Source organism: Dendrobates tinctorius, unplaced genomic scaffold (genome assembly GCF_039654945.1).
Source record: "Dendrobates tinctorius isolate UK_male_01 unplaced genomic scaffold, ASM3965494v1 ptg000022l, whole genome shotgun sequence".
Taxonomy (NCBI): Eukaryota; Metazoa; Chordata; class Amphibia; order Anura; family Dendrobatidae; genus Dendrobates; species Dendrobates tinctorius.
In genome coordinates this window covers 60,728,275-60,744,084 of record NW_027361690.1, presented here as the reverse complement: position 1 = coordinate 60,744,084, position 15,810 = coordinate 60,728,275, and the positions used below count along the sequence as shown (strand labels likewise).

At 44.5% G+C, this 15,810-nt stretch overlaps 1 protein-coding gene across 1 annotated transcript in view; it reads left to right on the top strand.

The window, feature by feature from the left end:
* Positions 1-15,810, top strand: part of AGBL1 (AGBL carboxypeptidase 1) — a 1,225,565-nt gene that overhangs the window by 388,915 nt on the left and 820,840 nt on the right. Inside the window, exon 18 of the mRNA XM_073569145.1 lies at positions 8,148-8,328. Within this exon, the coding sequence (XP_073425246.1) occupies positions 8,148-8,328 (181 nt within the window). The remainder of the gene's footprint in view (positions 1-8,147; positions 8,329-15,810) is intronic.

The following is a 15,810-nucleotide window of genomic DNA, read 5'->3' as shown; positions in this document are numbered from 1 at the left end:
TGGGTGCAGAAACACTGTAGATCTGCAAAAAGAATTGATTTGCTGCGGAAAATAAAATGATGCAAATCCACATGGATTTTTCCACAGCATGTGCACACCAATTCTGGATTTCCCATTGATTAACATTGATTGTGCACTACACTGCGGATTTGGTGCAATTCCGCACATCCAAAAGCGCTGTGGATCCGCAGCAAAATTCGCAGCGTGTGAACGTAGCCTTACAGTGGGGAAAATAAGTATTTGATTTTCTGTCTATTTTGTAAGTTTTCCCACCTATAAGGAATGCAGAGGTCTGTCATTTTTGTCGCAGGTGCACTTCAAATGTGAGCGACAGAATCTAAGAATAAAAACTCCAGATAACCACATTGTATGATTTTTACATAATTAATTTTGATTTCATTGCATGAAATAAGTACTTGATTCAATAGAAAAAAAAAAGTTTGCACACACTGCAGCAGGGATTTTGTCCTACTTTTCCATACAGATCTCCAGATCTTCCAGTTTTAGGGCTGTCGCTGGGCAACTTTGGAGGGAGTTGAAACTCATTGATTTTCTATTGGGTTCAGGTCTGAAAACTGGATTAGCCACTCCTTATTTGGCCTGGCTCTGTGTTTTATATCATTGTAATGTTGAAAGACCCAGCCACAACCCATCTTCAATGCTCTTACTGATGGAAGGAGGTTGTTGGCCAAAATCTCGAGATACATGACCTCATCCATCCTCCCTTCAATACAGTGCAGAAATTCTGTCCTTTATGCAGAAAAGCACCCCCACTGTATGATATTTCCCCCACCATGTTTCACTGTTGGGACAGTGTTCTTGAGGTTGTACTCATCCTTCTTCCTCCAAACATGGTGAGTGGAGTTGATAGTAAAAAGTTATATTTTGGTCTCTTATGACCACATGACTTTCTCCCATGCCACCTCTGGATCATCCAGATGATCAGCAGCAAACTTGCATCCTCTGCAAGATTTTAATCCATGATGGTGTAATGTGTTACTAATGCTAATGTTTGAGACTGTGGCCCCAGCTCTCTTCAGGCCATTGATCAGGTCCTACCATGTAGTTCAGGGCTGATTCCTGACCTTTCTCAGAATCATCCTTACCCTACGAGGTGAGACCTTGTATGGAGTCCCAGACCGAGGAAGATTGTTGCCTTCTCACCAAGCTGCTTGCCTATTGTCCTGTCGTCCATCCCAGACTTGTGCAGGTCTACAGTTTTGTCCCTGATATCCTAAGGCAGCTCTTTGGTCTTGGCCATGGTGGAGAGGTTGGAGTGTGATTGATTGAGTGTATCTTTTATACAGGTAACAAGTTCAAACAGGGGTAATGAGTGCAGAGTAGAAGGGCTTCTTAAAGAAAAATTAACAGCTCTGTGAGAGCCAGAACTCTTGCTAGTTGGTAGGTGATCAAGTACTTATTTCATGCATTAAAATTAAATTTAATTATTTAGAAATCATACAGTGTGATTTTCTGGTTTTTATTTTTGCATTTGTTCTCTCACAGTTGAAGTGCACCTGCGATAAATTACAGACCTCTCCATTCTTTTTTTCATGGGAAAACTTGCGAAAGCGGCAGTGTATCAAATATATATTTTCCTCACTGTACATTGCAGAATATCTGCATGTAAATCTGAGCAGAAAATCAGCACCAAATGCACAACATGTGAGCATACTCATAGAATCACATAATTGATGTAAAAAAAATGCATTAAGAAATTCCACCAAAATGCAAGTCACTTTACTATATGAGCTTTTAACACAGGGACAGAAAACAATGGAGATCTTTAAAAGAAAAAAAGCCCACAGTGCAACAGGCTAATAATTAATTAATATGACTTGAAAAATTAAAGGAAAACTGCAATGTTACAAATGCACTGATTTGAGAAAAAAAAAAAGTCGCTGTAGTGAAACCTCCACCAGAGGGAGCTGGTGAGGGAAGAGAGGTTATACACTAAGAGCAGCAACCCTGAGCAACAGCACAGGTAACAAGAGAGAATAGTCAGACGAACCGAGTCAGAAACTAACCGGAGCAGACGTACCAGAAGGAGCAGCAATACACGTAGTCAAAATACCAAAGCCGAGAGTCAGAAAGCCAGAACATGAGCACGGGGTCCAAAACGTGAGACGAAATACGTGGTCAGGGTACAAGCCAGGGAGTCAGATGCCAGAGAGGGAACGTAACAGCAGAGACGAATACCAAGAGACGGGGTCAGAAATCAGTCCGGGTCATACACGTGAATATCAGTCAGAGGCAGGAGGATCACCAGGGTACAAGGGTCAGCGGCTCTAAACTGCAAGCTTGAGCTATCACTAACACTGGTCAGCAGGCTGTGAGGGATTTAAATAGCCCAGCTAGCTCCAGAACGAGGCTGAGGAGATTAACCCCCGCATGACCAGTCTGGAGTGAAGACAGCAGAAGATAAACTCCGGACTGGACCATGACAGTACCTCCCTCTCAATGGGGGGCCACTGGACCCCCAGGCTTCCCTGGACGACGAGCGTGAAAGGCCCGGACCAACCGATCCGCATGGACCGAATGCGCCGGCACCCATGACCGATCCTCAGGACCGTATCCTTTCCAATGGACCAAGTACTGAAGTGAATGACGGAGCATACGAGAATCCACCACCTGTTCCACCTCGTACTCGGTCTGCCCATCTACCATAACAGGCGGCGGGTGCGAGGGAGACTAGTCAGAGGAAGGCACCGAGGGCTTCAGAAGTGCTTTGTGGAACACATTAGGAATCCGTAATGATGGAGGCAACCGCAGGCGAAAGACCACAGGATTAATCACCACTAAAATCTCATACGGACCAATAAACTTGGGACCCAACTTAGCAGAGGGAATTCTCAGCCTTATGTTTTTGGTGGATAACCATACCTTATCCCCCACCTGATAAGCCGGCCCCACCGAGCGTCGTTTATCTGCAAAAAACTTATATTTGCCCTGAGCCTCCCCAATGTTTCTCTGAACTTCCCTCCAAACCTCCTCCAACCGCAAAAAGGCTGAATCAGCCCCTGGACACTCCGAATCTAGTCTGGAGAATTCACCAAAATGAGGGTGAAACCCGTAGTTGCAGAAGAAAGGAGAAGTACCAGTAGACTGACACGATTATTGAAGGCAAATTCCGCCATAGGTATCATAGAGCACCAATCATCCTGTCTGGATGTGACAAGACACCGCAGGATCTGCTCTAAAGACTGATTGGTCCGTTCAGTCTGACCATTGGTCTCGGGATGGTAGGCCGATGAAAAGGTCAGACTGATGCCCAGCCTTTTACAAAAAGCTCTCCAGAATTTTGACACGAATTGCACCCCTTTATCAGACACCACACTGACAGGCACACCATGCAACCGAATCATATGCTCAATGAACAGCCCAGATAGAGTCTCAGCATTAGGAAGGCCCGTTAAGGGTACAAAATGTGCTTGTTTGCTGAACCTATCCACAACTACCCAGATCACGGTTTTGCCATTAGAGGGTGGGAGATCGGTGATAAAATCCATGGACAGGTGAGTCCACAGTCTATCCGGAATTGGCAGTGGCACCAATTCCCCGGCCGGCCGGTTGTGGGAGGCTTTAGCGCGGGCACAAGTTTCACAGGAGGACACAAAACCAGTGACGTCAGAAGTCAACGAGGGCCACCAGAACAGCCTAGTGATGGCTTTAAGAGTGGCCGAGATTCCTGGATGCCCACTCAGAGCTGAGTCGTGGAACTCCCGAAGCACTCTTAACCGATACTGGACAGGCACAAAGAGCTTATTTTCAGGTATGGACGGGGGAGCAAGAGATTGGGCCTCACGAATCTCCTGCTCCAATCTCTGGGACACCAAAGCCACCACCACCCCGCGCTGAAGAATGGAGGAAGGAGGCTCCGGAGGCGATACCGGATCTAGGTTGCGAGACAAGGCATCCGCCTTCACATTCTTGGAACCTGGTCTGAAAGTGATGGAAAACTGAAATCGGGAAAAAAAAAGTGACCACCTTGCCTGTCTCTGAGTCAGACGTTTGGCGGATTCGATGTAAGACAGATTCTTGTGATCTGTAATGACAGTGATACGATGGACAGCCCCTCCAAAAAATGCCTCCATTCTTCAAAAGCCAATTTAATGGCCAACAACTCTCGGTTACCCACATCATAATTCCTTTCAGCAGAGGAAAATTTATTAGAAAAGAAAGGCACAGGGTCTTAAGTTAGTTAATGTGGTGGGCCCCTGGGACAACACAGCCCCCACTCCCACCTCAGAGGCATCCACTTCTACGATGAATGGTTTAGACAAGTCAGGTTGCACCAGTACCGGAGCAGTCATGAAACGTTCTTTTAACAAAGAAAACGCCGCCACAGCTGGAGCTGACCAGTTTTTAAGATCTTGCTCCCTTTTGGGTGAGATCAGTGAGGGGTTTGACCACTTGAGAGAACCCCTTGATGAATTTTCTATAATAATTGGCGAAACCCAGAAATCGCTGAAGACCCTTGAGATCTCTGGGTTGCACCCAATCCACAATGGCCTGTACCTTCCTAGGGTCCATACAAAACCCCTCAGCGGACAGGATGACCCCTAGAAAGGACACTTCTTGAGTAAAAAATGAACACTTCTCCAATTTGGCAAAGAGTGAGTTCTCCCTGAGCCTCTGGAGAACCGCATGAAGATGACCCATATGACTTTGTCTATCAGAAGAATATATAAGTATATCGTCAAGATAAACAACTACAAAATGTCCAATAAAATCAGAAAAAACATGGTTAATGAAATTCTGGAATAACGCTGGTGCGGTAGTCAAACCGAAGGGCATAACCAAATTTTCAAACAGACCCTCAGAGGTGAGAAACGCAGTTTTCCATTCATCCCCCTCCCGCATACGGATGAGATTGTATGCTCCCCTGAGGTCCAACTTAGAGAACCACCTGGCCCCCAACAATTGATTGTACAAATCAGGTATCAGTGGGAGAGGGTAGGCGTTTCTTATGGTTATTTTATTCAGTTCTCGAAAATCGAGGCATGGGCGTAAACCACCATCCTTCTTTTTTACAAAAAAGAACCCCGCTGCCACGGGCGAGATAGATGGCCGTATATGCCCTTTACGGAGGCTTTCAGAGATATATTCCTTCATAGCAGCCCGCTCAGGGCCGGAGAGATTGTACAGTCGGGCTTTGGGCAATTTGGCACCGGGAACAAGATCCACGGCACAATCGAATGGGCGGTGTGGTGGTAGAACCTCAGCCTCCTTTTTGGAGAACACATCCTTAAAACCCTTTAGGTACTCCGGAATACCCTCCAGGTTGACGGATGACATAGACACAGTAGCAAGACAATTTTCAGAACACCCAGGTCCCCATTTAACAATATCCCGGGACCCCCAGTCAATAACTGGGTTATGCCGTTGCAACCAGGGAAACCCTAACACCAGGCCAGCAGGGAGGTTATCCAAAACAAAGCATGACATGCGCTCCTGGTGTAGCGCCCCCACCCTGAGGGTAAATTCTTTAGAACTGAAATGGAGACCATCCTTAGTGAGTGGTGTAGAATCAATAGCCACAATTTTTAAGGGATTCCCCAACCTAACTGTCCCTAATCTACAGCGAGCCACCAGCTTAGAGTCAATCATGTTCAGGGATGACCCACAGTCTACAAAAGCCGAAGTATGGAAAAAGCCGTTCTCAACACCAAGTTCCACCTTTAGCAGTACTCTTGAAAAGGAAGAAAAGGGTACCTGAGAGTCTGGGTGACCTCCACGATTATCACCCAGACTCAGCCGCTTGTTAGTCGGAGGACAGGAGGGGCAGTCTTTTTTCCAATGTCCGGGATCTCCGCAGTAAAAACACAATTTTCCATCACGTCGCCGTCTCCTCTCTTTATCCTGGGGGTTGGTGGCTCCCACCTCCATAGGTTCAGATGGAAGCAAAACATCAGGGTTAGCAGGGAAAAACGGAACCCCTCGCTGAGTAACACCTCTCTCCCGCAGTCTCCGATCAATACGGATAGCCTGAGTCATAGCCTCCTCCAATGAACTGGGAGGTGGATGGAGAGCAAGAGCGTCCTTCAAGCAATCCGACAGTCCCTTCCTGAACAGACATCTCAGTGCAGAGTCGTCCCAGGACACCTCAGTGGACCATCGACGAAATTCGGAGCTGTACCATTCGGATGAGTGCTTCCCTTGCCCCAGACCCAAAATAGTGTCCTCTGCCACCCTAACACGGTCCGGTTCGTCATAGATAAGTCCTAGGGCCTCAAAGAACCTATCTACCGACATCCGTTCAGGGGCAGTAGGGGGCAACGAAAAAGACCAGGATTGGGGACCCTCCCTAAGTAAGGAGATAACAATCCCCACCCGCTGAGTCTCATCCCCAGACGATCGGGGTCTAAGAGAAAACCATAATTTACAACTCTCCTTGAATATATAAAATTTATCTTTTTCGCCAGAAAATGTGTCAGGAAGTTTAACTGAGGGTTCCGGAGAGTGCAAAATAACATCTACAGAGTCACCTGGTGGACAAACAATATGAGAGGTGTTTCCCTGCATGGTCTTAATAGTCTCAGTCAGTTCTTTCTGTAAGAGGGTCTGAGACATGACAAGGGACTGATGATTCACAGAAAAGTCCTGCGCCATCTGCGTCAAACTGGACACTTGATCTGCCAAGTTATGCAGCAGATCCATGGCCAAAGAAAAAAAAAAAAAAAAGCAAAATCCCGTTTAAATGTAGGGTTAGTGATAATGTAGTGAAACCTCCACCAGTGGGAGCTGGTGAGGGAAGAGAGGTTATACACTAAGAGCAGCAACCCTGAGCAACAGCACAGGTAACAAGAGAGAATAGTCAGACGAACCGAGTCAGAAACTAACCGGAGCAGACGTACCAGAAGGAGCAGCAATACACGTAGTCAAAATACCAAAGCCGAGAGTCAGAAAGCCAGAACATGAGCACGGGGTCCAAAACGTGAGACGAAATACGTGGTCAGGGTACAAGCCAGGGAGTCAGATGCCAGAGAGGGAACGTAACAGCAGAGACGAATACCAAGAGACGGTGTCAGAAATCAGTCCGGGTCATACACGTAAATATCAGTCAAAGGCAGGAGGATCACCAGGGTACAAGGGTCAGCAGCTCTAAACTGCAAGCTTGAGCTGTCACTAACACTGTTCAGCAGGCTGTGAGGGATTTAAATAGCCCAGCTAGCTCCAGAACGAGGCTGAGGAGATTAACCCCCGCATGACCAGTCCGGAGTGAAGACAGCAGAAGATAAACTCCGGACTGGACCATGACAGTCGCCCAAAAAAGTTGGTTAAAAACACAATGAAAGTGTTTTTATGGACAAAAAAATCCTCTCTGTAAAAACTGAAGGTGTTCTTATACAGGTGTAGAAATTTCTGTGATTTATATAATTTGTTTGAAAAGGACTTGCAGAAAAACATGCGTATGTTGTGGCAGTAGCCATGCGTGCCCTTACATTAGGGTGGTTTTATTTGTAGCAGTTTTGGAAAAACGGCATCCTTTTCTATAGTTCTTCCTGGTGTTTGCAAAAAATACTGCAGCCATATATTAGCTGAAATGGAGATATGAAATGCACGACAGCTAGCGATAATTTATCAGGCGCTTTTACTCATTTTGTTTCTTGAGGCTTTTATTTTCATCAAAATGAAGCATGATCATGGTGTGTGTGGCATTTATTTCACAAGCTTTGGTCTAAGGGTGTGTGCACACGCTGCGGATTCTGCTGTGGTTCCGCAGTGGATTTGGCCTCTGCGGGTCCGCAGCAGTTTTTGCTGCGGTGTACAGTACCATTATTCCCTATGGGAATAAAAAACCGCAGTGCAGACGGTGCAGATTTTTCCGCGCAGTTTTCCTGCGGTTTTGAAACCGCAGAAAAAATTGACATGTCAATTCTTTCTGCGGATTTCGCTGCGGTTTGCCATCTCCTCCAGTGTGAAGATGAAAAACCGCAGGGCAAAACCGCAGGCCAATCCGCAGGTAAATCCGCAGGTCTTTTGACCTGCAGATTTACCTGCAGATTTTACAAAACCCACGCGGCCAAATCCGCACCCCAATCCGCAGCGTGTGCACGTACCCTATGTGTCTCAATTGAGCTATAAAATGTCATATTGCAGGCTGTGATTGTATGTATGACTCGTGTGTATTCTGCTTGTTGCAGGTAGTCGGCAGTGCATGGTGCTTACTGCTCGCGTACACCCAGGTGAGAGCAATGCCAGTTGGGTGATGAAGGGAACATTGGAATTTCTTACCAGCAGTGACCCTATTGCACAGATCCTCAGAGAAATGTTCATTTTCAAGATAGTTCCAATGCTGAATCCAGATGGCGTCATCAATGGAAAGTAAGGAGAAAGCGTCGATTTATTCTTGTTTATGATCTGTGCTATCCTTTATATATTACATCTCTGAATTCATGTTATAATGAAACAATGCAATTTGATCTACTATGTTGCTGTCTATTAACATCAAGTAGTGAGAGCAGAAAATGATCACCTTCCATTGAAAAATGTATTTATTACATACGTTTGTAAGCTGCCGGCAGGTTGATTGGTGGACAGTTTCATGCACCCTCATCTGAGATTTAGGAGTGACTTTAGAACCTGGGTGGTATGGTCACTCCCGTGGACTAGAGGTCAAGTTCTCCATCTCTGAAGAGAAAATTTGCATACCAGAATATACACGATTTCTGGTAGAAAACCTATTAATATTATGCAATAGAAGCTAATAAGAAGGCTAAAACGCAGCCCAAAACACATAGTGGCATCTTTTTGAGCATTTTGTAAATGTTGTGGACTCAAAAAATACAAATGCTTTATTCATTGTGTAAGGCTACTTTGACCCTTGCGTTCCATGGAGCTGCGTCGGTCTGCGCACGGCCGCCGCTAAGCTCCGCCCATGGCCGTGCCTCCTCCAGTCAGCTCCGCCTATGGGCGCATGACGCTGCATGCAGCCTGCGTACCCTATCTTTAGGATTGGGTATGCAGGCCATTCACAGGTATGCGTTTGCCGGCACATGCATCCTTTTGACGCTGTGCCGACCTGTGCCAAACACACCATGTTGCATTTTGGTGCACTCTGTGCAGCTTCAAAAGGACGCATGCACCGGCAAACGCATACCTGTGACCCGGTGGGCGTGGCTACGGACCACATAAGGTGGCCAGGGTAAGTCACATGAGTAAATGCTGGGACCCGGATGGTCCGTTGTGGAAGGTCCCGCTTGGAGATGGGGCTTCCTGCCTAACAGCACGTGAATGCTGTGAGGAATGGCGGCATGTGTCTGACAGTTTCCCAGGGAGAGGGAATGAACTTCTGCACGATGAATCAACAATGATAAGGGGATATAACTGGGAGGCTCGAGAGCCTGTGTGCTGGACATTGCACAGCCTGTGTGACCACAGGGCTAATAAACCGCATGGACTGTTATTGCTTTATGGAAAACCCGTGCCGGATCAGATTATTTGGCTGCCAAGCGAGTGTCCCCAACCTTGAATGACAGCGCTACCTTACAACACGTACATACAAAAAAAACACACACAGCACCACTCACCTCTCCCCACCTCTCCCCACCTCTCACCTCTCCGCATGCTCTCCCATCACCAGCAGCTTCCTCTCTTTGGCACAGCTGGCCACTGAATGATGACGTCATCCAGCAGCGCTGCTTTCTGTGTGAGAGAGACAAGAAGCATGGGCAGGAAGCAGGACAAATCGCTGCAGCTCCGCTCTGCTGCCATTTTCTCTTGTAGGCTCTTGTAGGATCTCTTCCTGCCTGCCGCACATGAGGTCAATCTGGCCAGAGGGCCCCTGGAGCCTAAGGGCCAGATAAACAGGCCAGATTGCCTTCATTATTAGCCACCCTGCAGGGGCCTCCATCCACCTCCAGGCCCCCGATGCAGCTGCACAGCCTGCACATGCGGCATGTCCTCCCATGATTTATTTATAGGGATAAATGGTGACAATTGCAGGGGGAATAACTAGGAAAAGCAATTGGAAATTATTACACAATCTACTGTACAGGTAAGAGATGTGCTTGCTTTGCAATAAATCTGAATGTTGGCAATGATATGTCCCCTTTAAATTCCAACAGGCACACTCCTAACTAATATCACTTAACCTACAAATAGCAATGCAAACAATACAGTTAAATATTGGGCATAACCAAACAAATAGACCAATATAAAAATTGCCAGGCTCAGAAAACTGATTCAATAAACACAAGGAGAACTACAGCATATAGTGCCAAAAAAATACATTTTTATTTAAATGTAAATAATTTTTTACAAGTGTCCAAGGCAGCTGCTATCCAAACAGGGAAAACACTAGAACAAATGTTATAGTTAACTCACAAAGAAAGTGCTCATTTACCACCCTGTATTTAAGGCCTCATGAGTATTCTATAGTTTTTATATGTCAGTACCATTGGAGTCAGCCGAGAAGATGTCCATCTCTTAACGGACCATCAAAATTGGCATTTTTAGGCTAGTTTCACACTTGCTTTTTTTTGCAGCGCGTTTTTCCCGCAAAAAAACGCATTGAAAAAACGCATACAAACGCATACAGATGCTGCGTTTTTTTCAAGCATTTTTATGAGCATGCATGAAAAAAACGCAGCGTTTTTATGCGTTTGTATGCGTTTTTAGTGCGTTTTTACCGCGTTTGCGTTTTTTCCAACATTAGGTGGCCCCTCACACTAACCCAAACCATGACTTTACTAACCCTAACCCTAACCCTGACCCTGACCCTAACCCTAACCCTTAACCAAACCATACCCTGATCCTAACCCTAACCCTTACCCTGACCCTAACCCTAACCCTGACCCTAACCCTAACCCTGACCCTAACCCTAACCCTGACCCTAACCCTAACCCTAACCCTGACCCTAACCCTTAACCAAACCATACCCTGATCCTAACCCTAACCCTAACCCTGACCCTGACCCTAACCCTGACCCTAACCCTAACCCTAACCCTGACCCTGACCCTAACCCTGACCCTAACCCTAACCCTGACCCTGACCCTAACCCTAACCCTTAACCAAACCATACCCTGACCCTAACCCTAACCCTGACCCTGACCCTAACCCTAACCCTTAACCAAACCATACCCTGATCCTAACCCTAACCCTAAACCCCCTTAACTAACCCTAACTCTAACCCAAACCCCTAAATTCCATTGTCTAAACTAATGGTAAAAAAAAAACGCATGTGCAAAAAAACGCATACATAAGCATGCCAATGCGCACATATGCTCACCATAGACTTATAATGGGTGTCTTGCTGTAAAAAAACGCATTGCGCGCGCATGCGTTTTTTTGAGGCAAGTCGGACGGCCAAAAAATGCAACAGGTTGCATTTTGTGCGCCCGAGCGCATACCGCAAAAAAACGCATGCGCGGAAAAACGTGTACAAACGCATGTGTATGCGCACATAAGCGCATCCCATGCAAAGTATAGGAAAAAAAAACGCATGCGCTATTTAGCGCTAAAATACCGCGAAAAAAACGCAAGTGTGAAACCAGCCTTAGTGGCCATTACTACCGCGAAGAGGGTAGGAGAAATTCAGGCCCTGTCCACTCAGGATCTGTGTCTTCGGATATGGGAGAATCGCATAGTCCTAAAATTAGGTCCACCATTCCTACCAAAGGTAGTGTCCTCTCAGAATCTAAATCAGATTATCTTGCCTTCCTTTTGTGAGAACCCATCAAATCAGAAAGAGCAGGCCCTTCACGCATTGGACGTTAGGCAGGCAGTCATCAAATAACTAGAGGCCACTAGTAGTTGGAGTCAGGATCCTAACTTCTTTGTTTAATTTGGGGGGAAAATAGGGGCAAAAAAACCACCATCGCAAGATGGATCACTTCAGCAATCTCTCTAGCCTACCAGTCAGAAGGGATTATTCCCCCCAAAGAATTAAGAGCCTACTCGACGAGAGCAGTTTCCACCTCCTGGACATCAGTCGAGCAAATTTGTAAGGCCACAACCTGGGCCAGGCTAGATACGTTTTGCAAACATTATGCATTAGGCGTATTATCTAGTCAGCAAACTGCCTTCGGGGAGAGGTTCTCCAGGTAGTGGTCCCAACCTGAGGAGACCACACCATGATTAATGCAACCTAACAAATTTATTTCAACCAATATCATATTAAGACGTCATAAAAACAGGAAGGGAACTAACCGTGCTGTCTGGATGGATTCCTGGAAACATAATTGTTGGTAGGTCTAATACCTATTTTCCAGAATACCAAAGTACCTACTTGTTAAAACACTGAGAAAGGTGGGCGGGGAGGGACCTTTTAACCTCTCGTGTGCTTCCTGTCCCTGTAAGGAGGAGGAGGACGTCCTCCATGGTGCTGTCAGGATGGACTCCTGGAAACAAAATTACCAGTAGGTCTAATACCTATTTTCAACCACATATGAAATATCGGTGAACTCAAGAGAAATTGCACAACAAAATGTATGGCCCATTTTCTCTTTTTGCCCTTGTGAAAATACAAGCTTTGTAGCTATGAAAGTTTTTTGTGGAAAAAATGTGATTTTTTTTATTTTTTTATTTTTACGACATAACGTTGTAAACTTCTGTGAAGCACCTGGGGGTTCAAGGTGCTCAATACACATCTAGATAAGGTCCCAAAGAGGTGTAGTTTACAAAATGGAGTCATTTGTGGGGTTTTTTCACTGTTTAGGCACATCAGGGGCTCTTCAAATGCGACATGGAATCCGCCAATTATTCCATCAAATTTTTCATTTCAAAAGTCAAATGGCGCTCCTTCCCTTCCAAGCCCTTCCGTGTGCCCAAACAGTAGATTTCTCCCAAATATGGGGAATCAGCAAGCTCAGGAGAAATTGTTCAACAAAATGTGTAGTCCATTTTCTACTGTTACCCTTGTGAAAAAAAGTTAGATCTGAAGGAAAATTTTTGTGAAAGAAAAGTAAATGTTTATTTTTTCCTTCCATATTCCAAAAAATCATGTGAAGCACCTGAAGGGTTAATAAACTTCTTGGATGTGGTTTTGAACACCTTGAGAGGTGCAGTTTTCAGAATGGGGTTACTTTTGGGTATTCTCTGTCATATTGGCCCCTCAAAGTCCCTTCAAGTATGAGGTGACAGCTTAAAAAATGATTTTGCAAATTTTGTGTTTAAAAATGAGAAATTGCTGGTCAAATTTAAACCCTTATAACTTCCTAGCAAAAACAAATAATGTTTCCAGAATTGTGCTAATGTAAAGTAGACATTTGGAAAATGTTATTTATTAACTATTTTGTGCGATATGACTCTCTGATTTAAGGGCATAAAAATTGAACGTTTGAAAATTGTGAAATTTTCTAAATTTTCACCAAATTTCCATTTTTTTCACAAATAAAAACAAGTTTTAGCGAAGAAATGTTACAACTATCTTAAAGTACACTATATTATGAGAAAACAGTCCCGTAATGACCAGGATCCATTGAAGCGTTCTAGAGTTATTACCTCATAAAGTAACAGTGGTCAGAATTGTAAAAATTGGTCCATTATTAAGGTAAAAACAGGCTTCGTCTTAAAGGGGTTAAAGACTAACACACCAAACAGAAGCAAAAAAAAATGCAGCATAAAAAGTGCAATGAAATCTAATTGAAAAAATGCAAGTAACTTAAGTTACTTAATAGGTGCAGAAATTCTGTAGCACCAAAAATCATCAAAACCTCTTTGTCGGAATGGAGACCTAAGGCTCTGTGACCATGATCAGAAATATTAATGCACTCTGTCAAAAATAGATGATTAACACCTCCAACTCAAGATATAATAACTTCTTCCAGAGGGAGTGTTGGATAAATGGTGTGAGGGATGCTTCATAAATATAGCATTATTTGGAACTGATTGACTGGTGACATCCATTCTTCTAATGATCTAGCCTTGACACTGGTATCCCCCTCACTTTACATTCCCTCACTCCCACACACTGCGTGCACCTTGCACCATGCCCCTTTTGTACCTCGTTCCACTCCAGCGATATGACCTGAGACTTTCATCACTTCTTGTTTTTCATCCTGGACTCCGATCCTTCTGGAGTCTGCTGACGTGAGCGATGTGGCTCCAGCCATCAGTACTGGCATCCAGGCAGTGCGCATGCATGATTCGGTAATCTCCACGTCTTCCTGTCTTGCGCATTACCAATGCTATGCGTTCCACGCTTGCGTTCCAGTGCGGGAACAGGAAGTCAATTTCCATGCAGTAGGTAACACGATGACCACATGCATCGACATACCTTGTCACCAGTTGCATGAGCCAATCTGCCCCAAATAGAAGCATCCCTAACACCATTTATCCGACGCCCCCTCTAGGAGAAGCTAAGGCGAAACGGCGGCGTCAGGGTGCCAGGCCAAGCATTCAAGAGTCCTTTACCTTTCCAGTAAGTTCTACTGAATATCAATTGTACACCATATTATTTTCCATTTCTGTTCTTGATGTCATAGCCATATACCAACTACATGAAAGAGTTATCCTTATATTGGGTTCCCTGCATTTAAAGGTACTTACCTTCCACTACAATACTCAGGATCCCATCCTGATCTACAATCCTATATATACTAGTATCTGACAATTTCTCAGCACTACTTTCACTTTTCTATATGAAATTATCATAGGGATATTAAATGCTAATTACTGTCTTACTACATGGTGGGCCATTTATATGGATACACCTAAATAAAATGGGAATGGTTGGTGACCCAGATTGGTACACGGAATTTGCTGAATGGGCAAAACAAAAATTGGAACAGGGCCCTCAGTTTACACAGAACATTATGTTCAGTGATGAGGCAAACTTTTTTGGTGGGCCATTTATATGGATATACCTAAGTAAAAATGGAATGGTGACAGTTTTCTTGGTAAGGTGTCTTGCATTGAAATCTGCTGCAATGACCTGGGTACTGCGTTCACCACACATCAACACAATTTCTATCCGCTCCTCACGTGTTAACCTCTGCGACATGTCAAAACGCAATAAACAAAGAGAAACTTGTAAATAACTCATGAAAGAACAAAGTTACATTAAAACCAAGCACACCATTGTTTTTCTCGTGAAATTCTCAATAAGTTTGATGTGTCACATGACCCTCTTCCCATTGAAAAAAATAAAGTTGGATCCAAAATGGCCTTCTTCAAAATGGCCGCCATGGCCACCACCCATCTTGAAAAGTTTCCCTCCTTCCCATTTAAGGAAACCAGGATGGATGAACACAGAACTTAAGCACATGCTAAAAAGGAAGAAAAAAATGTTTATAAAATGGAAAGTGGGAGGCATATCTAAAGAAGAATATAATGCTGTGTGCAGAACCTGCAGGGCACAAATCAGATTATCTAAGGCTGACAATCAATTGAGGCTTGCAAGAGATGTCAAAAGCAATAATAAAGGATTTTGGGGATATGTCAAAAGTAAAAGAAAAGTCAAAGATGCTATAGGATTTTTACAGGATGAAAATGATGAAATGGTAAGGCAGGATGTTGAGAAGGCCGAACTTTTAAATTTCTATTTTGCACCTGTTTTCTCTCAGAAAGGAAATGTAACATCAATTGTTCTTCACTGTCCTTTTAAGGGAATAGAATAATCCAGGATATCTATAAACAGAAAGATAGTGAGGAAACACTTAGCTAACCTAAATAATTCAAGTCTCCAGGTCCAGATGAATTACATCCCAGAGTACTGAAGGAGATAGCAGAAGAAATTTTTGAACCCCTCTCCATAATCTTTGAAAATTCTTGGAGAACAGGAGAAGTCCCAGAAGACTGGAGAAGAGCAAATGTTGTTCCTATCTTCAAAAAGGGGAAGAAGGTGGACCCAGGCAACTATAGTCC